At 46.8% G+C, this 26,256-nt stretch overlaps 1 protein-coding gene across 1 annotated transcript in view; it reads left to right on the forward strand.

Annotated features, from left to right (window-relative positions):
* Positions 1–26,256, forward strand: part of ctdp1 (CTD (carboxy-terminal domain, RNA polymerase II, polypeptide A) phosphatase, subunit 1) — a 129,178-nt gene that overhangs the window by 76,984 nt on the left and 25,938 nt on the right. The window contains exon 12 of the mRNA XM_056298772.1: positions 4,051–4,256. Within this exon, the coding sequence (XP_056154747.1) occupies positions 4,051–4,256 (206 nt within the window). The remainder of the gene's footprint in view (positions 1–4,050; positions 4,257–26,256) is intronic.

Genomic DNA, 26,256 nt, shown 5'->3' on the forward strand with positions numbered 1-26,256 from the left:
TGGGTCCCTAAAGGGTTTTATCGATACTACTACTCTTAACGGTACTGCTTATCGGTTCAGTACTTTAACGGTACTCTTATCGGTACCGTACACTTGTCCTCTCGAATGAAGAGATGATGCACTTTGGCAAGGTGCTTTGAAAGATTGCTGGTGTTGCCACCCTTGCATGCAAAACGCTTATCACAATTGTGGCAACGGGCTGTTTCATTGTCGGCTCTAGTGAAATAGAGCCAAACTTTTGACCATTTTCTCCCCGCCATCGCTTCTCTGTCACTGGAGCCCTTCATGCGAGCTGCGAGCGTGTGTGTGTGTGTGTGTGTGTGTGTGTGTGTGTGTACTATGTGTAACTGCCCCCTCCCCAGCTGCAGGCAGGCAGAGTGAGTCGCGTTTAAACAGACGATCATAAGTTCTGGGAGAGTGGTGAAAATATATAATATGCAAAGCGGATATTTGATGGAGTTGGTGAGATGAGATAAATGTGCAAGATAAGTTGCAAGATAGCTTTTATCTAGTGAGAAAAAATATGAAAAAAGTGACTGCTCAAGTGAAGTACCGATAGCAGGACCATTAAGCTCGCACCTTATCAATACCTTGGTATTTCCAAAAATTAGCCCCCGGGGCCATTCGGCCCCGAGTATCGGGGCCCAACCCTACTGTGTAATGCAATCAAGTGCATTCCAGTTTCTTTCTTTGGTTAGCATTGACTGTTAAACTGCCTGTAATAATCCATCTGAAGATCAGCCAGTACCCTTCTGTCATCTAGGAATTTCTGGTACTATTTCAAGGTACTATAGTGCATTAATACATTGCCGTGAAAAAGTATTTGCCCCCTTCCTGAATACCTCTTATTATTGCATATTTGTCCCACTGCATGGTTTAGCTCTTTACACAAAATGTAATATTAGAGGAAACATTAGTAAGCACAACACAGTTTTTTATTATTATTTCATTTATTTAATGAAAAAAAATATATATATCAAACACCCACATCACCCATGTGAAAAAGTAATTCCCCCTTAAAGTTAATAACTGGTTGTACCACCTTAAGCAGGAACCAAACGCTTCCAAAAACCTGATATCATTCTCCCACATTGATGTGGAAGAATTTTAGCTACCAAATCACATGATCTCCAAATGGAGAACACTTGGAACAGCGGGGACTCTTTCCAGTAGGGGTAGCACACACATCCGAGAGGTCACAGAAATTTTCAGAACATCCCAAGATCTGCAGGCCTCTGTAGCCTCAGCTAGGGATCAGTGTTCATGACTCCATCATAAGAAAGAGACTGCGGGGGAATGGGAGTCAGGGGAGAGTAGCAAGGCAGAAACAACTGGTAATCAAGAGAAACATGGCTACTCATCTCACTTTTGTAAAAAAGCTCCTGGATGATCCCCAAGCTTTGGGACAATGTTCTATGGGTGAGCAAGTCAAAAGTGGAACTTTTTGGATGACACAGGTCCCATTAAGTTTGATATAAAGCAAATATAGCATTTCACAGTAAACATCATACCAACTGTTAAACATGGTGGTGGTAGTGTGATGGCGTGGGGATGCTTGTATGCCTTGGGACCTGGATGACTGGCCATTATTAAAGGAACCATGAATTCTTCTCTGTACCAGAAAATTCCTAAGGAGAATGTCCTGTCATCTCTCCAGGAGCTGGAGCGTAATTTAGCTATGCAGCAAGGTAATGATCTAAAACACAAAAGCAAGTCCACGTCTGAATGGCTGAAAAAGAAAAAAATTAAACTTTTGGATTGGCCAAGTCAAAGTCCTGACTTCAACCTAGCAGGGATGCTACGCCAGGACAGTCCATGCTTGAAAATATACCAGTATGTCTGAATTAAAGCAGTTCTTCAAAGAAAAGTGAGTTAAAAGTCCTTCACAGCGATGTGGAAGACTGACATCAAATAATAACGTTTGGTTGCAGTTACTGATGCTAAAGGTGGTGCAACAAGTTATTAAGTTTAAGGGGGCAATACTTTTTTACATGGATGATATGGTTTTTTGATAACTTTTTGCACTGAATTCATGAAGTGATAATTAAAAAAAATGTGTTTTGTGTTTAATCACATCCCCTTTGTCTAGTAGTACATTTTTGTCTAGATCTGAAATCATTCATTGTGAAAAAATAGAGATAATCAGGAATAATAGAGATAATTGAGGCAAAACCTTTGGGGGTTGGGGGTGTTCCCCATTTTTCTCCCCAGTTGTATCTGGCCAATTACCCCACTCTTCCGAACCGTCCCGGTTGCAACTCCACCCCCTCTGCCGATCCGGGGAGGGCTGCAGACTACCACATGCCTCCTCCCATACACGTGCAGTCACCAGCCGCTTCTTTTCACCTGACAGTGAGGAGTTTCACCAGGGGGACGTAGCACGTGGGTGGATCATGCTATCCTCCCCAGTTCTCCCTCCCCCCTGAACATGCGCCCCGACCAACCAGAGGAGGCGCTAGTGCAGCGATCAGGACACATACCCACGTCCGGCTTCCCACCCGCCGACACGGTCAATTGTGTCTGTAGGGATGCCCGACCAAGCCGGAGGTAACACGGGGACTCGAACCGCCAATCCCCGTGTTGGTAGGCAACGGAATAGACCGTCATGCTACCCGGGTGCCCCAAGCAAAAACTTTTTCACAGTACTGTATAAACAGCATCTCTATTGTTCAAAACACGGATCTCTGTCTCTTCCAGTTGATCATGAACTTCTACAAAGTGAAGGTTCACTAAACTCCCACTGTTGCAGCTCATGTGGCAAAGTGATGGGGGAAAAAAAGCTGGAGACAGACGAACATGTCAAGATGAAATCACAGATGCAGTGAGGTTTTCAGCTTTCTGTTCAGAACAAATGAAAAAGAAGAGCCTTGGTGGCCTTATTTGTTTCTTACCAAATAAATTGTCGGTGCCCTGTGGGTTCAAAGTAATTGCATTGGATTCTAAAAATAGATTCACTTAGGACAGCCAACAATGGCCTTATATGTTTGTTAGGAGTTTTTTTTTTCCCTTTGTGTTTCCAGGTCAGCATGGCCTCAGGCATTGTTACCCATCAAATTATCTTCCTGTCCAAATAACCAAAAATATCCCTGTAATGAGCTTGGCTTGAAGCCAATAATGGCTTGAGCTCCCTTCCCGAGATAAATTTGCTGTATTTGTCATTTTTCCTTCAGCGACTGATGACTACCTTGTATGTGCTGTTAACAAGTTAATCGATGAGGGGGGATATGCTTGCCCTGTTGGGCTTCACCCAAGGTTCTCTCCGTTCCGCTTTACATCAGCGCAACATGTCATTTGGATAATACACGGAAACTCGATTGTACAAAACTGTTTCGCTGATTCTCCAAGGCTGGCCAGGTTGCCGGTTTTAATCACCTTTCCTGGCTGATTAATGTAAGCCAGTAGTTTCAAGTGAAAACCATTCTTCGTGTACAATTGAATGCATAATTGAATATATTCTGCAATGCATCAAGGGAATTGGCTGTACCTCCAAGATGTGATGCCTCTTTGACTCTCTGCAGAAACAATTCTTTTAAATAAATATTTTTTGGGGGGGCGTCCGGGTAGCGTAGCAGTCTATCCATTGCCTACCAAATCAGGGATCGCCGGTTCGAGTCCCCATGTTACCTCCGGCTTGGTCGGGCGTCCCTGCAGACACAATTGGCCGTGTCTGCGGGTGGGAAGCCGGATGTGGGTATGCGTCCTGGTCGCTGCACTAGCGCCTCCTCTGGTCAGTCGGGGCGTCTGTTTGGGGGTGAGGGGGGAATAGCGTGATCCTCCCACGTGCTACATCCCCCTGGCAAAACCCCTCACTGTCAGGTGAAAAGAAGCGGCTGGCGACTCCACATGTATCGGAGGGGGCATGTGGTAGTCTGCAGCCCTCCCCGGATCAGCAGAGGGGATGGAACAGTGACCGGGATGGCTCGGAAGAGTGGGGTAATTGACCAAGTACAATTGGGGGAGAAAAACGGGGAAAAAAACAAAAAAAACAATGACTAACCATAACCCTGACAAAAACGCAAACCTTAGCTCATGGAAGCTCTTTTCATTTAGGTGGACGACATCCTAGGTGAGGAGAGCGACAATGAGAGTGAGGGGCGAGGGAAGGAGAAAGCGGGGGATGAGGAGGCGGAAGATGATGAGGAGCAGCCGCTGCTAGGAGCTGGGCAGAGCACAACAGGAGGGCACGGCCCTCAGTCACTGACGGAGGGGATCCAGACACCAGCCAGTGAGGCCAGTCCGACGGGTAGTGTGCCAAGGTGAGATAACACAGAACTTTTTACTGACTCAAATTAGCACTATTGGCAGTGCAAACACCTTACCCTTTTGCCGTCGACCCCTTACCCACCGGCTATTTCTGGCTTTATCGTCACAGGGAAAGAAGGATGTGAAATATGAATAGCTATTGGCAAGAGATTAATCAGGTTTTATGATTTCCTGGTAACAGCGCTCAAAATGAAAGATGTCCCTTTGTCCTGGGGACAATAAAAATAGCACCTGGGACACGAAGATATGGTGTCTGGGACAATTCTGGGACAGCAGAGGAACTTGTCGTTACAAATGAAATCATTACATTTATGAATAATGGCATATGTATCATTTTAATTGTTGGGTGTTCAAATTCGGAAAATGTAAGATGACACCGGCATGAGCGCTACGCTACTTCACACGAGCTCTCACACACACAGAGTCGAGAGATCCATGTGAAGGCGCGAAAACCCCACGGTCATCAAAACGCCGGGGTGGCCGAAACACACCGGGGGCAAAGCAAGCACGCCGTGGAGGTGAACAGCGCTGTGGAAAGTTGAGAGGAAATATCTTCAAGATAAAATGATATCTTCTCCGACCCGAGCGTGTTGGAATCTTGCCGATGTAGCGTGACTGTTTCACTTTTCGTTGTGTGGTTTTTGCCATTCGAGACAACGCCGAGGCTCTCCTGTGACACTGAGAGCCCGGCGCTGACGATCCCGATGAAGAGCAGTGAGTGGCATTTATTGCTTCAAACGCACTTTCTCGCCAAGAGAAGTAGAGTTTGATCAAAGTTGCTGTGCTTTAAGACCTACCTGTTGCACAGGTCTGCACACAGAGGGCAGCACAAAACTAAAGGTTTCCCACCTGTCCCATGTGTTGTTTCACCAAGCCAACTGAATGTGTACGGTTGGTCCAGTGTGTGTACGTAAATTTCCATCGCCATGAGCCAATCAGAAACAGGTTGGCGTTTGCACTGCAGGTTGAAGCGATGCGTTTATTGATTAAACAAGTTAGAAAAAAAAACAATCCCATAACTTCGGGGTAAGGATTGGCCCTAAGGGCTGGCTGGGTCTGTCAGGCTGGGGTGCGAAGTGGTGCTGCGCTCACGCCACGGCTGAGGGAGCAGTCGCCTGCCTCTCTCCGCTGCCAGAAAGCGCGGTGTGCGGCACTAATAATCTGCATGTCTGATAATTGCTAGTGGTCTGTCTACCCTATTTTTCCGAGCTGTCCTGGTCGCTGCTCCACCCCCCTCTGCTGAGCCAGGGAAGGCCGCAAACTACCACATGCCTCCTCTGATACATGTGGAGTCGCCAGCCGCTTCTTTTCACCTGACAGCGAGGAGTTTCACCAGGGGGATGTAGCACGTGGGAGGATCACACCATCCCCCCCGGTTTCTCCCCCTCCCTGAACAGTCACCCCGACTGACCAGAGGAGGCGCTAGTGCAGCGGCCAGTACACATACCCACGTCCGGCTTCCCACCTGCAGACACGACCAATTGTGCCTCTAGGGATGCCCGACCAAGCCGGAGGTAACACAGGGATTGGAACCGGCGACCCCCATGTTGGTAGGCAACGGAATAGACCGCTACAGTACCCGGACGCCCAAAGCTAATCACTTGGACAGGGAAATCGACAGTCTCCTGCCAATAGAGCTGTTCTGCTTTGCCGACATGGACCAGCCGCTGACGTAAACGGGGGCAGGACTTGCTTTAGTGGGCTACATCGATGCAGACAACATTGACAAGTATTGCGTACGTTATAGAGACGTCAACCCTAAGATTAATACACTGACCCGAGGTTGAAAATTGGTGAAATGTCCCTTTAATTCATCCACATATCACAGGCCTTTCTTTTATTGCCCAGTGTTACAGCGATTACTAGCAGGCCCCCTGGCAATGAGACAGAAATTGATATGTTAATTTCTGCTGCTGTGGTCCTTGAAGCTGGTGCTCTGATGCGTTAAATCTGGCTTTTGTCAGTCTGCGCTCCTTCTGTCGAGTTGTGCTGGTGGCAGAGCCAATAGGTAGCTGACTAGTGGCCAAGATGAGAGGTAGTGTTTGAAACGCCTGACAAAAGGATGCAATCACACATGAGAAATTATCTGTATGCTGTTTGCTTTGAAAGACTTGCGGGTACTAAATGGGAGTGTAATGATCCACAAACATTGCTGTGGCATTTTAGATGATGTGTCTCGTCACTGAGAATGAGAAAGTTTAGAAACTTCGGTCTCAACTGAGTGTGAGTCTGAATAAAGGTGAAGTATTTAAGCTCGCTGGAAGAAACGTAAAAAAATGTGACAAAAGTATGCAAGCGCACCTAGATATACGTATACACTTTTTTTCCCCCCGTTTCTCCCCAGTTGTGCCTGTCCAATTACCCCACTCTTCCAAGCCGTCCTGGTCACTGCTCCACCCCCTCTGCCGATCCAGTATATACACATTTAACTGTAAATTGTCGTGATAATTAAACACCTGGTGAGCAGTAGTTCTTTTTTTTTCTTCTTTTTTTTGATTTTTCCCCCTTTTTCTCCCCAATTGTACCCGCTCAATTACCCTCCTCTTCCGAGCCATCTCGGTCGCTGCTTCATCCCCTCTGCCGATCCGGGGAGGGCTGCAGACTACCACATGCCTCCTCCGATACATGTGGAGTCGCCAACCGCCTCTTTTCAGCTGACAGTGAGGAGTTTCACCAGAGGGAAGTAGTGCGTGGAAGGATCACGCTAATCCCCCCCCCCAGTCCACCCTCTCCCCCCAACAGGCACCCCGACCAACCAAAGGAGGCGCTAGTGCAGTGACCAGGACACATACCCACATCCGGCTTCCCACCCGAAGAAACGGCCAGCTGTGTCTGTAGGGACCCCCGACCAAGCCGGAGGCAACACGGGGATTTGAACTAGAAATCCCTGTGTCGGTAGGCAACAGAATAGACCGCCATGCTACCCGGATGCCCCACCGCTAGCTTTTTGTCTCCATCAATCCACCGCTATGTCTCTTTCATCTGTACACTGGTACGTCATTGTTGCTACTTGAAGAAATGTTATTTGTCACTATGTAAAAGGGCCTCTTTGTTTTTAGGAGTGTTTGAGAGAGCCCAGGTCGAATTTCCCCACGTGCATTCCCATTGTAACTGCTCCTAGCTACACAGCTAGGATGGGTTAAATGCAGAGGAAGAATTTCCCCACGGGGATCAATAAGTAGTGAAAAAAATAAAATAAATTTTAGATGGACTGAATGTAGTTTAGACCTGGTTTGATGTTAAAAAGCTAAATCTACCTCTTAAAGCCTGTCTGGCTCAGTTAATGTAATTCCTTTGTCTGACGGTGAAAACATGTTGACCGTAGTGCAGCTCAACAGGCCGTTAGTGCCAATTTATGGTTTGAAGAGGTCATTGAACGGCTATTTCCTGATTTAGACCTGACTCTGTCAGACCTGTACTCATGTGAGAGTAGTCCTAATAGCTGCAATTGTGTCACTCTCAGTCCCTCCACCAGTCGCTCTCATGCAAAACACACGTGGAACTGTTCCTAGTGATGTTGTGTCGTTTTTGTTCCTACTATTACGTCATGTCCAGCTGCTGCCCTGCCGCTTTCTGGTTCCTGTCATCCTCAAGAAATGTCCTGCAGTTTTAGGCTTATTAACTTCATTACTTAATTTCTGTTGTGAGCTGTGCAACTGCAAACGTAAAAGATGAACAACGGTACCAGACATGTTCACATTCATACAAAGCTAAGGTCTTAAGCCTCCCACAGACTGTGCGATTTGGGCCGTCTCAGATGAAAGATGACTAAACGTGGTGATATCTTTGGTCGTGGCTCCAAAACAGTGGTCCTACGTCGCACTGTGAGGCAGGTTCAAAGACGGCCGTTATCACGGTCTTGCGACCGAAGATAACCAGGAACAAAAGTCTGACAGTGTCGGAAATTTCAGATGACCATCTCACAATGTGACTGCTGCTACGACCTACGTCTAATAACCAACCAATAGAAACGCAGCACGAAATGACGCACTGATCAACACGATGCAGAGTCTTTGCTGGCGCTAAACACAAACAAACAGACTGTTGGCATCTGTGATCCAAATGCCATGGATCCAGCAAAACCAGCTACGGCGACTGTTGAAAGGACTCGATTCCTGCTTGGCGTCATGTTAGATTGATTACACGCGCTGATGCGGCACGCATGCTGATGACATTTTATGGACTTGCGTCGTAGCCTGCGATTCAGTAGGTGTTATCAGTCTACATACATCAAACTTGATGTCGTACCCAAGTTTATTAGATCCATATCACACAGTGTGGCTTGCAAATAAACTTATAGGATTGCTGAAATCACACAGTCTGTCGGAGGCTTTATCAATCAATCAATCAATCAGATTTTGTTTGTATAGCACTTTTCATACAAACAAATGTAACACATAGTGCTTCACACAATAAAACAATAAGATATCCCCCCTCACACAAATAAATGAATAAGTAAGTAGAAGTACCAGCAAATTTTATAAAAGTACAGACAAGTTTAAAACTAAGTTAGTAAAATAAATAAAAGTGCCATAAACATTGATTAAATAAAAGTAACAACAGAGCAGAATATATAAAAATAGCAAAATATATAAAGCATTCACACACACACACTATGAATTTAGCTGTAGGCTGTTTTAAAAAGTAAGGTTTTCAACCAGCTTTTAAATGTGTCCAGTGTGGGGGCCTCTATGTCTATCATGACTCAGTGGGAAAACAACACCAAGTAACAGCAGATAAATGCCAATAAGTCTAGGATGTTATTGTGAGATTGCATATTCTGACAGCCCACAAAAAAACCTATTATTCAGATTTTATTTTCTAAATCAATTTGGAGTCTACCACAGTTTTGAAGTGCAATGATAGCCCCAGAGGAGGCCATCATTGTCTGACTGAAGGAGGATTTGAAATAATTAAACAGATAAGACATCTATCCATCCATCCATCCATTATCCAAACCGCTTATCCTTACTCAGGGTCGCGGGGATGCTGGAGCCTATCCAAGCAGTCACTGGGCAGCAGGCAGGGAGACACCCTGGACAGGCCACCAGGCCATCACAGGGCCGACACACACATTCAAACCTAGGGACAATTTAGTGCAGCCGATTCACCTGACCTACATGTCTTTGGACTGTGGGGGGAAACCGGAGCACCTGGAGGAAACCCACGCAGACGTGGGGAGAACATGCAAACTCCAAGGTTGGACTACCCCGGAGCACGAACCCAGGACCTTGCTGTGAGGCGACCACACCAACCACTGCGCCACCGTGCCGCCCGACAGATGAGACAAAAGACGCTGTAATTTTGGCACAGCCTGACAGTGAGCGCACTCAGTTATCCATAGAACTGGGCTTTATTTGTTCAGTTTTTTTTTTTTTTCTATTCTGCTCTTTGTCATAGCTTGTTGAAGCTCTTGAGACCCGTGCAGGTCTTGAAGTGCTTGATCGGTCTTCATAAGCTGACGTGGTCAGTTTCCATGGGAACCACCTGCACAGAGAATTCATAAAACCTTTCTGTTGCTTCCCCTCTAATTATCCGCTAAGCGAAAAGTGAGAGTCCAACATTGACCGTGATTAATCAAAACGTGCCTTGAGCTGGTTTGACCCCGGCCCTCTTGAGTTCCCAGCATGCTGCGCCTGAGCTTTTGGCTCAACATTGACGCGTGTTAATGTCAGCCATGTAGCTCAAGGTCTCAAAATTGAGAAAACCTCTAGAAAGGTGCCATCTCAGCCTACTGATGAATAAATGCATTGGTGGTCATTAGCTCTTAGTCCCTCAAGGAGCAATTTGGGGGATCTCTGATGAGCAGCAAGCAGCAATTTCAGCAAACAGATTGAAGAGAGAGCAAATATATGGTTAGCTACAACAGTGAGATGAATGTCGCCGCTGTTCCACTTAAGGCATCTATAATAGAAGCCCTCCACATGTGAAGTTCATCTGATTGCCACAGTGTGGTCATTGTTCCAGGAGTGGTGCCTTTGTCGTAATGAGGCGCGTTGATTTCCATGTCACGCGCCGATATCTACGTATTTTTTCTTGCTTATTCTTTTCTTTTAGAAGCTCATGTGTTGGCTGGTGGAGTTACAACACTTGATAATACAGGAGGTGCTATTTATATTAATGGATATTAGTTAGCATATTAGAATATTAGGGTGGCAAAGTGGTTAGTGCGGTCGGCTCACGGCAAGAAGGTCCTGGGTTTGAGCCCTGGGGTAGTCCAGCCTTGGGAGTCATCCTGGGTCATCCTCTATGTGACGTTTGCATGTTGTCCCCGTGTCTGTTTGTTTTTCCTCTGGGTGCTTCGGTTTCCTCCCATAGTCAGGTGACTCGGCCGTGCTAAATTGTCCCTAGGTGTAAATGTGGCGGGGGGCTGTGATGGACTGGCGGCCTGTCCAGGGTGTCTCCCCGCCTGCCGCCCAGTGATTGCTGGGATAGGCTGCAGCATCCCTAATTAGGATAAGCGGCATGGATAATGGCTGGATGGATGGACGGATATTAGTATTGTATAGGGTATATAACGTGTTTTTACCCCCGACCTTGGCTTTTTTTCTTCCTTAATTTTCACATCTACACATGAAGCTACTTGGACATATGAATGCAAGAAGATTTTTTTTCACAGTCATTTTACAAAAGTATTTAAAACAAAACTATCCCAGCAGACATTGGGCGGCAGGTGGGCAGACACCCTGGACAAGCCACCAGGCCATCACAGGGCCCACACACATTCACACCTAGGGACGATTTAGTACGGCCAATTCACCCGACCTACATGTCTTTGGACTGTGGGAGGAAACCGGAGCACCCGGAGGAAATGTAATTGAATTGTGATCCCTAATTTTCCGTGTCTTTTTATGTAATGACTTTATGGGCTTGATGGTTGAATGGAGGCCTGGCCCCACACGGCCACGTAGATGTGAGAGTATGTAATTCTATTCGTACATCTGTTATCCCGACCAGAAATATCTCTGATGACGGTTTACGGTGAGCTGAGCTTTCTATGGCAGATACGGGATGACACGCGTACATTTTCATTTGTCTTCGTTGCTTCACTGAATGGTAAAAGCAAATGAACCCGTGTTCTTTTTATCCAGGTCATGTGATCTAGATTTTTTTTTCTTTTCTTTTCTGTAATGATTTGAACGTTGCCCATGCTGAAGCGGGTAACTGAAATGTTTGACCCTTCATATTGACATTTATTCCGTGATTAAGTTTGTGTTTATTCCATTAGCTCACTTGAAGCCTATTTGCTCCGGCACTTCCCATTTCTCTCTGGCGTGCTATGCCGGGAATAGCTCTTCATCATGGGTGGGTTGTCTGGCACCACAGATAGTCTAGCAGGAAGAAGCGGAGACCACACAGAGCATGTCGATTACAGAGCCGAGCCAAACAACAAACACGGAGTCATCAACACGCGTTCTGCCAGCGTTCAGTGACTGGCACTTTTGGGGTATGTCTCAGTTAGTGCCTCTGATGCCACTCGACACTTGTCTCAGCTCTTCTCCAGTATTTTCTTTACTGAACCCTTAGGAACCACATCTGAGAGGCAGAAAGGGACGGGGTTTTTAAACGTGCTGAGACGGGGCAAAGTAAAACGTTAATTGTCCACCACTTGGTTTCATTTTAATAGACATTTTACTAAGACTGAACTTTATAAGTAACAACTAGTTGAACAGGTGGCACAGTGGTTAGCGCAGTCACCTCACAGCAAGAAGGCCCTGGGTTCGAGCCCCGGGGTAGTCCGACCGTGGGGGTCGTCCTCTGTGTGGAGTTTGCATGTTCTCCCCGTGTCTGCGTGGGTTTCCTCCCACAGTCCAGAGACACGTAGGTCAGGTGAATCAGCCGTACTAAACTGTTCCTTGGTGTGAATGTCTGTGGGTGTCGGCCCTGTGATGGCCTGGCGGCCTGTCCAGGGTGACTCCCCGCCTGCAGCCCAATGACTCCTGGGATAGGGTCCAGCATCCCCGCGACCCTGAGAGCAGGATAAGCGGTTTGGATAGTGGATGGATGGATGAATGTACCGATGAGAACGCAAAAAACTGTTGACTTGAATTGGTTTACTGTCATCCAAGACACGAGCAGTGACACCCTCACTGGGAAATGAGCCGGAGGCTACAGAGAGGAGTTTGGTTTCTGCAGGCGTTGCATGGCTTTGTTTAGCGTTGTTCATTTTGAGTTCATCCAGTTACTAAAGAATTGGGAGAAAATGTCCTTTGGCTTCCATACTGGTGTCAGATGTGCAAAATACATTAAAATGACAGTTGAAGCGTCCGGGTGACGTAGCGGTCTATTGCATTGCCTACCAACACAGGGATCGCCGGTTCAAATCCCCATGTTACCTCCAGCTTGGTCGAGCGTCCCTACAGACACAATTGGCTGTGTCTGTGGGTGGGAAGCCGGATGTGGCTATGTGTCCTGGTCGCTGCAATGGCGCCTATTCGGGGGGGGGGGGGACTGGGGGGAATAGCATGAGCCTCCCACGTGCTACATCCCCCTGGCGAAACTCCTCACTGTCAGGTGAAAAGAGGCGGCTGGCGACTCCACATGTATCGGAGGAGGCATGTGGTAGTCTGCAGCCCTCCCCGGATTGGCAGAGGGGGTGGAGCAGCGATCCGGATGGCTCGGAAGAGTGGGGTAATTGGCCTTATACAGTTGGGGTGAAAAGGGGGGGGGGTGTAAAGGTCAACTCTGAGGTCACTCAACAACAGCAGCTGCCTGCCTTGGAAGCCTGTACGTTTTAATGTGTTCTCCCTGGACATGCCAAAAAGCAATAATGTGTTTAAGAATGCCCTCCCCTTTTGCAGACTTATTATCCCACGCCGACGACTTCCCCTCCTGAGAATATCAAGAGCCACGTTGCTGGCTCCGTTGCCTAAAATAATGACTTTGTCTGATTTTCCCAGACATTAGATAATAGACTCAAGCACCTGCGGCGCACGAAGCCAGCAGCCATGACGAATCGTCTTGTGCGAGATATATGCATAAATCTCCATTTTCTCTTTCCTTGTTTTTGGAGTCTTGTGATCAGAACGCCGAAAACTACTTTCTAAATAAATATAACACTCATCAGCCAATAAACAGGATATGATGTTTAATTTCCTGTACCATAGTCCAGAGTGAGTATTCACAGTGATGTCCACATCAGACGGAGATGATGTATGCAAACTTGTACGACCTTGCTTTATCAGAGTTCAGCGGTACGAATATAATTCTCTAGGAACTTCTTGAATTTGAACAGATGTGGGGTGTCCGGGTAGCGTAGCGCTCTATTCCATTGCCTGTCAACACGGAATAGATCGTGGATCGAATCCAATCGGCCGTGTCTGCGGGTGGGAAGCCGGATGTGGGTATGTGTCCTGGTTGCTGCACTAGCGCCTCCTCTGGTCGGTCGGGGCGCCTGTTCGTGGGGGGAGGGGGAACTGGGGGGAATAGCGTGATCCTCCCAAGCGCTACATCCCCCTGGCAAAACTCCTCACTGTCGGGTGAAAAGAAGCGGCTGGCAACTCCACATGTATCGGAGGAGGCATGTGGTAGTCTGCAGCCCTCCCCAGGATCGGCAGAGGGGGTGGAGCAGCGACCGGGACGGCTCGGAAGAGTGAGATAATTGGCTGGTTACAATTGGGTAGAAAAGGGGAGTTGCACAGATGGTACTATTAACTCATAACCACCTATGAAAAATGCAACGACAGCCCATCTGGCACTCGATAGTGTTGATATTGGAAGGATTCAGGCACAAAATGTGCGTTATGTTAGCATTTTGTTCCAGCGGTTGTGTGGCACTACTTCTTACCCGGGTGTTCTGCTCTTCTGTTGTCTGACCGCCATCACGTTCGCATGTACATTTTACTGAAATATCTCCCCCATACATTAGCATCCTACTATCTCACCAGTCACTTTTTTCGTCTGAAGCGGTTTCCTCCTGCTGCTAAACGTGTCACGTCACACATTTGTGGCGCAGAAGTGAACTCCGTTCACCGCTCGGACATGTTTGCTCCGCCCTGTTCCAGTCATTTTTAATGTCCCGGCTCTCAGGGTAGAACGCTAGTAGATGCTGGCTCGCCCCATTTTTTTGCACACCATGTATTTCTGCAGTGCATCTGTGTGTAAGTAAAAAATGAAAGGGGGAACTTGACATGGGCTGCTAAACACACAGGTAATGTTAAATGTAAACGCAGGAAAAAGTTTTCCTTTTGGGGGGTTGAGAAGGGTCATCAGACACCAAAGCACAGTTATTAGGATTGCGTGTTTTTGGGTTTTTTTATTAGGATTTTTTAATTTATGTTGTTTTTTATTAATAGTTATTATTTTATTATCTTATTTGTAATTAGTATTTCTTTGTTTATGACCATTTGTTTTATTTATTTATTTATTTATTTATTTTCATGTATTTATTTATTATTTTTGTTTTATTATTTTATTATCTTATTTGTGTGTGTTGGCCCTGTGATGTACTGGCGGCCTGCCCAAGGTGTCTCCCTGCCTGCCGCCCAATGACTGCTGGGATAGGCTCCAGCATCCCCGCGACCCTGAGAGCAGGATAAGCAGTTCTGATAAATGGATAGATGGATTATCTTTTCTTTTTTTTAATTATTATTTATTTTTATTAGGATTGCATTTTATTTTGCCTTCATATCTGTTGTGTATCAGTGCCTTCGCTGCTCTGCTCTGTCTATGTACTATGGCTGTGTGATGCTGACAACGCTCTTTGTTTATCTCCGTTCTCCATCATTGCAGTGCTGTCCAGAGCAAGTGTTCGCTAGCTGCTGATAGAGGATGGAATGAAAACATGGCTGTTATGAAGGATGTGTGAGGAAGCTTGGCCTATTTAGTGTTGCTGGAGCTTCGAAAGGACTTTTTACAGTCCAAGGATATTCATGTAGTCGCCATGGCCACAGCAATGGGCTTCTTTTTTTTTAGCATCATGGCAAAGTCATAATTAGTGTTGGCCTACTAGCTGCAAACAAGATTATTTGAATATCCACAATAAAGAGAACTTTGATAGAATTAGCCTTTTTATTTTATTCTCAGAAACCTTCCATATTTTTTTTTATCTTCTCTTTCTGTGTTTTTCTGTACTTGGTTCATACATGTGTTTCCTATGTGTGTGCGGAGCTACGTGTGGAATACAAATGAGGGGCTCCTTTAATATTCAGTTGAAGCCATTCATTTGGATTTACATTGGGTTACACTCCATATGTAAGCAAGAAACAATGAGTAATCAGGAACATGGTGGCTCGGTGGCCCAGTGGTTAGCGCCCTTGCCTCACAGCAAGAAGGTCCTGGGTTCGAACCCCGGGGTTCCTTGAGGGTCATCCCAGGTCCTTTCTGTGTGGAGTTTGCATGTTCGCCCCGTGTCTGCGGTGGGTTTTCTCCAGGTGCTCCGGTTTCCCCCCACCATCAAAAAGACATGCATGTGAGGGTTAATACTCCTGTCTGTGCCCCTGACCTAGGCATTGGAAAAAAGAACTGGAGTTGGTCCCCGGGCGCTGCACGGTGGCTGCCCACTGCTCCTAGCTATACAGTAGGATGGGCAAAATGCAGAGAAAAAATTGCCCCACGGGGATTAATAAGGTAGTGAAATAAATAAATAAAAAACATTAATTTGTCATTTAATTTCATGCACTTGCATACATGAAATGAAACAAAACATTGTTTCCCCCAGCGCACAGCAGTGCAACACAAAGACAAAAACCCATCCAAACTTCAAAAACACATATAGCCAACATATCGGGGGGGGGGGGTGGATTTTTCCACTGTCCAAGAGAGCGAACCCAGCCAGGATGACTGTCGGAACTGCCGGTCTGCATGGGCTAGCAGTTAGCTTATCGTGCCCCGCTTCGGCATCCTGTCGGACCGCCCTCAGTGTTTCCTCCTCAGGCGCAGCTCCAGGCAGGGCTGTGGTCCCTGGGCTCACCAGATGCAGCAGACCAAGCTCCCCCCCAGCCGATCCAACGCCAGCTCTCCCAACCAGACACCCTCAACCCACCTCCCCGCACTCCACATGACGACACCAAAACCACAGTCACGCCACTTCTTCTTTGCCAACCTCTTCCTCTGTATACTTTGCTGTACTTCCTCATTCCACCACCAAGTCTCCTTGTCTTCCTTTCCTCTGTTCAGATGACACACCAAGTACCTTCCTAGCTGTCTCCCTCACTATTTCTGCAGTAGTTGCCCAGCCATCCAGCAACTCTTCACTACCACCCAGTGTCTGTCTTAAATCCTCCCTGAACTCCACACAACAGCCTTCTTTCTTCAACTTCCACCATTTAATCCTTGGCTCTGCCTTCACTCTCTTCCTCTCCTTGATCTCCAAAGTCATCCTACAGACCACCATCCGATGCTGCCTAGGTACATTCTCCCCTGTCACCACCTTGTAGTCTCCGATCCCTTTCAGATCACACCTCTTGCATAGGATGAAGTCTACCTGTGTGCACCTTCTTCCACTCTTATATATCACCCTGTGTTTCTCCCTCTTCTTGAAATATGCATTCACCACAGCCATTTCCATCCTTTTCACAAAATCCACCACCATCTGTCTTTCCACATTCCTCTCCTTGACACCATACCTCCTCATCATCTCCATTCCCTCCACCAGCATGCCTATTGAAGACTATTCCAATCACCACTCTCTCTTCCTTGGGTATACTCCACCACTTCATCCAACTCACTCCAGAATTCTTCTTTCTCTTCCCTCTCACACCCAACTTGTGGGGCATATGCACTGATAACATTCATCATTACACCTTCGATTTCCAGCTTCATACTCATCACTCTGTCCGACACTCTTCACCTCCAGCACACTCTTGACATACTCTTCCTTCAGGATTTACCCCTACCCCATTTCTCCTCCCATCTACACCATGGTAGAAGAGTTTGAACCTACCTCAGATGCTCCTGGCCTTACTCTCTTTCCACCTGGTCTCTTGCACACACAGTATGCCTACCTTTCTTCTCTCCATCATATCAGCCAGCTCTCTCCCTTACCCATCATAGTGCCAACATTCAAATTTCCGACTCTCACCTCCACAGTCCTACCCTTCCTCCTCTCTCGCTGCCTCTGGACATGCCTTCCCCCTCTCCTTCTCCTTCACCCAGTGGAAAGTTTTACTGCTGGCCAGCAGTACCAGTGGCGGTCATTGGTAATCCGGGCCTCGACTGATCCAGTATGGAAATCTGATCTATGATCAGCATATTTGATTTGGGCCCTGTGATGGCGTGGCGGCCTGTCCAGGGTGTATCCCCACCTGCCGTCCAATGACTGCTGGGATAGGCTGCAGCATCCCCGTGACCCAGAGAGCAGGATAAGCGGTTTTGGATAATGGAATGGAATGGATTTTTTGATTTGGCAAAGGTTTTACGCTGGATGCATCTTCCTGACGCAACCCTCCCCATTTATCCGGGCTTGGGAACAGAACTAAGAATGCGCTGGCTTGTGCATCCTCAGTGGCTGGGTTGATAATTTATCACACACAATGCCATCAAACATTAAGGGATCCCTGCTCTAAGTAATGTCTTCCCATTTAAGGGCTCGACCAGAGTCTATCAATTATTTTTCTCCTCTGGAGGCCTGAAGCAGCAGTACAACACAGTGTGTCCTGTTTTCCAGCACGCAATCCAGAGTGTTTCAGTCCATATGTGCCTTTCTCTCAATGATTGCTCACAAACTCGCATATAATGTAATGAACATAGGGGAACAGAGCACATGTGCCCCTCCTGGGCAAGATATTGACTACAAGGTCACATTTTCTACAATTAAAACTGGAGCCAGTATCTGAAAGTTAGCAACTTCTTTTATGGTGCTTTTAGTAAGTGAGAACTTAAATTTGGGCTGTTTCCAAAATTGCAAAGTAGAACAATGCATGCTACATATTCAAGGCATATCTACTACATACTGAATGTAAATAATAATTAATCCATCCATCCATCATCCAAACCGTTTATCCTACTTAGGGTTGCAGGAAGTTGGAGCCTATCCCAGCAGTCATTGGGCGGAAGGCAGGCAGACACTCTGGGCAGGCCGCCAGTCCATCGAAGGGCCGACACATTCACACCTAGGGAAAATTTTTAGTATGGCCTATTCACCTGACCCACATGTCTTTGGACTTTGGTGGCACAGTGGTTAGCGCGGTCGCCTCACATCAGGAAGGTCCTGGGTTTGAACCCTGGGGTTGGCCAACCTTGGGGGTCATCCCAGGTCGTCCTCTATGTGGAGGTCATCCCAGGTCATCCTCTGTGTGGAAAATAATAATTAAGTTTTCTTTTATCCAAAGATCCTTTACAGCAGTATGCTCAAACTATACATCACACCGTCGAATGATCAACTTATCTTACTTGCAAAAATCTCCCCTATATCTTACTATACACCTTTTCCAGGTGTATCAATAGCAATGCAAAAGCCTGCAAGGAACCCCCCCCTCCCTTCCTTCCTTCCTTCCTTCCTTCCTTCCTTCCTTCCTTCCTTCCTTCTTCTCCCCAGTTGTATCCCGCCAATTACCCCACACTTCTGAGCCGTCCCAATCTCTGCCCCACCCGCTCTGCTGATCTGGGGAGGGCTGCAGACTACCACATGCCTCGGCCGATACATGTGGAGTCGCCAGCCGCTTCTTTTTCATCTGACAGTGAGGAGTTTCGCCAGGGGGGACGTAGCGCGTGGGAGGATCATGATATTCCCCCCCAGTTCCCCCTCCCCCATGAACAGGCGCCCCGACCAACCAGAGGAGGCGCTAGTGCAGCGACCAGGACACATACCCACATCCAGCTTCCCACCCGCAGGCACAGCCAATTGTGCCTGTAGGGATGCCCGACCAAGCTGGAGACAAGACGGGGATCCGAACCGCTGATCCCCGTGTTGGTAGGCAACAGAATAGACCGCCACGCCACCCGGACGCCCCCTATATAGTCTATTCTTAAATATGTACTTCACTTTGTATTACTGGTTTTAATGGTCTTCTTTGAAGTATTTATCATATAGGCTCTGCCAATTTAAATTGTTCACTTACATTTGTCATTACATTACATTATTACATTACATTATTTGTCATTAGATTTGAGAGAGCTGCACTTCTGAGGCTGCAGGGCATGAAGTCACACCTTCTTCTGGACTGCATAGACTGTTTTATACCAAAGAAAAGGCTACAGTCTTAGAGACTGTTAAAAAATGGATGAATAGCAAAGAAAAGTCCACAAGATCTAACTAGGCACCATCTTCTTGCTCATCTTCTTTTATCCCCCCCCCCCACACATAGTCACATATTCACAGACATATATCTTACATTTTATCTGACACAAGACGGCAAGCGCTCCTTGCTGCATTTGGTAGTAACCCTTCCAGATGAATTTCAACAGCAGTAAATGTTACAGCGAAGCTCTTCTTTTTTCTTTTTTTTTACTGCAGTTTAAAGTTTAATAGGCCGAATTTGCTTGTAGAGATATCTACCCAGTGTTTCCAGTAGGATCGAGGCTGTATTTGGAGATGGCAATTTGCAGATGTGAGAACACGTTTTTCCTTCTTCTTTTTTTTTTCCAATGAGACCACTGAGAATTGCCTTAAGCCTACAAATTGTTGGATAGACTTGTTTGATGACATTCCAGACCTATCGCGTATTTCCACACCATGCCAGAAAATACTGATGCAAGTTCTCCTCACATTGGCCCGGTATAGGGAGGAAAGAGAGGAAGCAATAGCCGTAATACTGCTTTGCATTGAACAAGAAGATGGTGCATGGCTGTTTTGTACATTACAGAGAGACGCAGTTGGAGGTTGATATTAAGCCCCCGTTTTTCAGTGCAGATTTCCCAGTAGCTCAGGGCAGGAGGCGCACATTCACTGATTATTGAATCAAAGCAAAGGATTTCCAGAGTGATTCTGCTGTGCCCCTTGCCGGTACAGTATTGAATATTGAACCTTCTCCTCCATCTGTGGGGTTTTTATTGAATGGCTGTTGTTGTTTTTGCATTTCTTAATATTGAAGCTGTCATTTCATTGTTTGTAAATCTGATTTGAAAGCGATATTGTGCTCGGTATTAGCAAAATAAATAGGAAACGCAGGGCGTCCGGGTAGCGTAGCGGTCTATTCCGTTGCCTACCAACACGGGGATCCCGGTTCAAATCCCCGTGTTACCTCCGTTTTGGTCAGGCGTCCCTAAAGACACAATTGGCCGTGTCTGCAGGTGGGAAGCCAGATGTGGGTATGCGTCCTGGTCGCTGCACTAGCGCCTCCTCTGGTTGGTTAGGCCGCCTGTTTGGAGAAGGAACTGGGGGGAATAGCGTGATCCTCCCACGCGCTACGTCCCCCTGGTGAAACTCCTCACTGTCAGGCGAAAAGAAGCGGCTGGCGACTCCACATGTATCGGAGGAGGCATGTGGTAGTCTGCAGCCCTCCCCGGATCAGCAGAAAAGGTGGAGCAGTGACCGGGATGGCTCGGAAACGTGGGGTAGTTTACCAAGTACAATTTGGGAGAGAGAAAAAAAGCATGGCGGGGGGGTAAATAGATAAATAGGAAGTGAGGCTGTAGGTCTGAGAGACCTTATGTTGAAGCTGCTGCTGTAAAAGACAGATGACGGATGTAAAAGATAGATACTTGGCCCGCTCACGCAACTGCAGGCAAGTGGATGTAGAGGTTGCTCTTATGATTTTTTGTTATAAAGTAATAGGTGCCTTGATATCACGTGCGCCCTCTAACACAGCATATCCGCTTTAACTCAGTTGGTGGTGTCAACGGATGAGCGATAAAATGATTTGAAAATGAATTTCCTCCCACGGTCCAAAGGCATGTTGGTCAGGTGAGTTGGCCGTACTAAATTGTCCGGAGATGTGATATGTGTGGGCCCCATGATGGACTGGCAGACTGTCCAGGGTGTCTCCCCTGCCTCACGCCCAATGGCTGCTGGGATAGGCTCCAGCATCCCGCGACCCTGATTGGGATAGACGGCTTGGATAATAGACGGACGGATGGATGAATTCCCTAAATAAGAGCCTCGCCAGTGGAGCAGACATTTTGACATATATGTGGTATTTCGCCGGTGGCATTTAAACTGACAGAACCTCATGTCAGCATGTGAGATTTGTACTGAATCAGCAGTATTTAACATTGATTTTAAGTAATATTTTCACAATTCACACCCGTTTTGAGCTACCTCGTGCATGGTATCTACGGATGGATAGCCTCGTTTTACAAGCAAAATATTGATTTCGTTCACCGAGAGGTTTCTCCTGGCCTCAAGCATCCCTATATAGTTGACTGGTTTTTCTTATTTTTTTCCATGATTCATACACAACTCTGTGGAGACATCTAAATTGTTCTCTCCATCTTAATTTAACGGTCTACGTGCTCTTCCTCCCTCTCACTTCATCGCTCTTGAGAGGTTAGTTATGACTGCCGTCACACCACGTTCTCCTGTTTAGTATGCATGCAGATTAAATCCACCCGAGTTTCTGCTCAGCCTGTTGATTTAGATCGCTTGTGGGGTTAAGGCCTTTTTTTTGTGACTGCCTTCTCGACTGGCACTCAGACAGAAACCTGCATCTGAACAACGAGAGTTGGAAGTAATTGGCTTTCGGTCTTGAAATCTGCTGCTCTGACCAAAACCTCGGCCACACTTAAAATGAGACTGCAGGAGCAGTTTGAACCTCTTTCTACCTCTTTACAGAGTCTCTGTTTCGCTGTTGTTATCATCATGATCTTGTAATCCATTTGTTTTACTTTATATAGGATTACTTACACGTCAGGTCTCACCCTGCTTACCGTCAACTGACCAGAGTGTTTAATTCTCTACTTTCTGTTTAGTTGTTTCTGTTTCTATTCTGTGTGGCACGGTTGTGCAGTGGTTAGCGTGGTCACCTCACAGCAAGAAGGTCCTGGGTTTGAGCCCCAGGGTAGTCCAACCTTGGGGGTCGTCCCGGGTCGTCCTCTGTGTGGAGTTTGCATGTTCTCCCCGTGTCTGCGTGGGTTTCCTCCGGGGGCTCCGGTTTCCTCCCACAGTCCAAAGACATGCAGGTCAGGTGAATCGGCCGTACTAAATTGTCCCTAGGTATGAATGTGTGTGTGTGTGTGTGTGTGTGTGCTGTGTGATAGTCTGATGGTCTGTCCAGGGTGTCTGCCCCGCCTGACGCCCAATGACTGCTGGGATAGGCTTCAGCGTCCCCGCGACCCTGAGAGCAGGATAAGTGGTTCAGAAAATGGATGGAATGGATAGATGTTTCTGTTCCTCTAGGAATTTAAAGAGCCGTCTTCACTGTCAGAACAAAATCCAAACTTTATTCAGAGGTTATTGGTACTAACCAAAGTTTATAGTCTGAGTTTCTAGTCTGTTCTACCACATTAGTCCCAGTCAAGTTTGGCTCTCCAGGGATGTAAAACAGTAGCAAAAAAAAAAAGGTTCTTTTAAAGCCAGAGCCCAAGGGCTTTGGTTAGTTAGTAAAAGTTAATCAAGTGTCCCAGATATTACACCGCAGAGCACCACTATCCTTGTCTGTTACTAATTTCACTTCCCCTGTCACGTTGAGATCTCTTGAATCCTGTAAAGGAATCATAATCAATCCTTTGTACCATCAGTTTCTGCAAATTGTCTCCTCCGAGTTTGGGGGTTTGCATTGCAGAATGTATAGTGCATGGATAGCAGTGTTTTTAAGCGTCAGTATGTCGGTATTAGAGGACCGAGTTTCTGGGGTTCCTGGTTTGCATCCACCAAGTCCAGACTCACAGCCGTGAAGGCGTGGTGAGGAAGCTGCTGTGGCAATCTGTTTGAATCTGCTGACTGTATAACTCCCTCATGGTGAGCAGGGAGACTATATAGACCTCCTCCATTGATATAACTGTCACTGTACCTGAAAGTGGCACAGTGGCGCAGTTGCGGCACGGAGGCGCAGTGGTTAGTGAGGTCGCCTCACAGCAAGAAGGTCCCGGATTCAAGACCTGGGGTAATCCAACCTTGTGGGTCGTCCTGTGTGGAGTTTGCATGTTCTCCCCGTGTCTGCGTGGGTTTCCTCCGGGTGCTCCAGTTTCACATGTAGGTCAGGTGAATCGGCCGTATTAAAATTGTCCGTGTGTGTGTGTGTGTTGGCCCTGTGATGGACTGGCGGCCTGTCCAGGGTGTCTCCTTGCCTGCCGCCCAATGACTGCTGGGATAGGCTCCAGCATCCTCGCAACCCTGAGAACAGGATAAGCGGTTGGGATAATGGATGGATGTCATCAATGTTGGGGTCGCAGCTAGCTTTTTGCTCAAAATTATTGATGACTTGTATTGCCACACTTTTCACAGTACAGATAAGGCCATATTGGGTAGAATGATACACCAAATAAGTATGCATCGATTTTTTTTCCCCAATATTTTCCATCTTTTTCAGTATTTCTATCCTACCTGATGAGTGGGGGGGCTGCCATGAGTCTCCTTCTCCAGTTCCATAACACACTTGCGAGATCTAATTAAAATCGCTCGAAAGGCCACGGGCAGACCAACTGATAAGAATACTTTAGATTGGTGTCTGTGTTTTCCGTTAATATGGGGGATTGTGTCTGCTTAGAATCTTCATGCCATATTTGATGTCCCTCTCGTAAATGCCTTATAGAATATAGATGTTGTAAATATGTAAATGATTAGTTAGTAGTTGAGAGGTCTTATTTCTGTATACATAATGGTAAGCTATTCCTCTTCCATGTAACATCATTTAGATGCAGATTAATTTGCAAATCATGATGATGTCATGTAGTGACTTCTAGTTACTTTGCAGGCGGTCGGTAGCTACTTCGCTTACAAAAGAATCGGCAAATCTGCAGCCATACCAGACATGGTGCCAGTGCCATCCAGCTGCAGCCATACCAAACATGGTGCCAGTGCCATCTAGCTGCAGCCATACCAAACATGGCGCCAGTGCCATCCAGCTGCAGCCATACCAGACTTGGTGCCAGTGCCATCCAGCTGCAGCCATACCAAACATGGCACCAGTCCCATCCAGCTGCAGCCATACCAAACATGGCACCAGTCCCATTCAGCTGCAGCCATACCAGACATGGCACCAGTCCCATTCAGCTGCAGCCATACCAGACATGGTGACAGTGCCGTCCTACTACAGCCATACCAAACATGGCACCAGTGCCATCCAGCTTCAGCCATACCAAACATGGTGCCAGTGCCATCCAGCAACTTACAACCAGTATTTTGGTTTGACTCTCACACCAAAGGCTGAGGTTCTCTTCTGTTGTATTATATTCCAGGCCTATATATCAATTGAACGTATTGCAGAATTACTTCTGACCGTACTGGCTCTGCCATGCAAAGTCGCATTCCAAATTTACCGTATGCTAGACCAGCTCGAAATGGCTGCTTCACAGAACAATAGAGATTCACTGAAGAAAAATATATTCTTCCATGGTTAGAATATCAACTACGATACAAGTCTCGCTTTGGCATGTCCTGGTTGACTTGTCTTGATGCATGGTCAGTAATCCAGGTAAGGAAATCCCAGAAAGTTGAATCAGTTCATCTGGACACAACATTTATTGACAGACATGTTTCGTTACTCATCTAAGTGACTATATGCCTATAGTACTGCCCCCATACAGGGGGCAGCAGTATAGGATGAGGCATGGGTGTGCTATGGTTTCCCCAGTCTCATCTATAGTGGCCAACTTGTGTAGGGAGGAAGTGGAAAAGAGGGCTGTGATGTGCTATCCAGGGACACCACCTAGCCATTGGTTCAGATTTGTGGACGACACCTGGATTAAAATTAAAGCTCAGGATGTACCACATATTTCACTGACCACATTTACTCTGTGGACAACCACATCAAGTTCACCAGGGAGGATGTGAAAAATGACAGGTTAGTCTTCTTAGACTGTCAAATTGCAATTGGTGATGGGGAATGTTTACCGTAAACTGACACATACAATAAACGTTGTGTCCAAATGAACTGATTCAACTTTCTGTGATTTTCTTGAGGACACTTGCGAAGGACATCCTGCAAGGCCTGGTGGAAGGGACTAGGAAGAGAGGGAGACTGAGAAAAGCCTGGGTAAACAACATCGGAGAATGGCTATAGATGAGCGTAGTGGAGGCGGGTAGAGCTGTGATGGATAGGGAACGGTGGAAGAGACCGCGTCAGCTGTGCTCCTTCCATAGGAAGAACTACACGAACTCCCAGGCTGGCGTGAACTACAAGTGGAACTACCCCATAGTCGGCCCTCTCGAGTGTCTTGTTTCCATAGCGATGCAGGAACCACCGGGCTCATGAGTTGACGTCAACATTTTGCGACAGCTTTCACCGCAACGTAATTACAGCTCGCCCTGGTGCCTACGACAACAACAGATCAGCATGGAGGGAACTGAGATGGATGCGGCACTGCTGTTTGTTGTGTTAGCCTATATGGCTAACTTTATGTTGATGATGGCAAACTTTGAGAGTAGACGAGTAACACTAGAAGAGGAAATCTTCTAGTGTTACTCATGTTCAACAAGCGCTGTGTTGTTGTACTCGGTGTTCAACACCAAAGTAGTAGGCTGGTTGCTTCCAACGTTCAACCAATCAGCGTTGAGCCCCGCCCAGCAGGTTTTCAGGGTCGCTCAGAAGTACCTACCCCAGAGCAGGGACTACAGGCGTTCCCGTAAAAGTCCCAGTAAGAGTTGCGGTCAAGGATAGTTCCTCTAGTGGAAACACGAGCAAAGCTGCCGGCCCCCTAAAAGGTTCGGGTGGTTCCGCTGGTGGAAAATGACCTGTTTATCTCTTGAGTATAGGGAACATTCATTTACTGATGTCTGTTTTCTTTTACTTCTTATTTACATGCCAGCTAACTTCAGTCAGCCATGTTCTCGTTTTTTGGTGTTGTTGCCGTTTTTTGGGGGGCCTTGGCTGTTGAACCAGTCTTAAATTTCATTCCCGGTCTAAAAAGTAATCCCTTACATTTGGCTCTGTGAAATCTGCAGACATCTTGTCCTTCCCTTCTTGCTCCTCAAATTCCTGTTAATAGGAAGGGGTCTTTACTCTCTCAGCTCTCCTC

This window comes from Lampris incognitus, chromosome 18 (assembly GCF_029633865.1).
Source record: "Lampris incognitus isolate fLamInc1 chromosome 18, fLamInc1.hap2, whole genome shotgun sequence".
Lineage (NCBI taxonomy): Eukaryota > Metazoa > Chordata > Actinopteri > Lampriformes > Lampridae > Lampris > Lampris incognitus.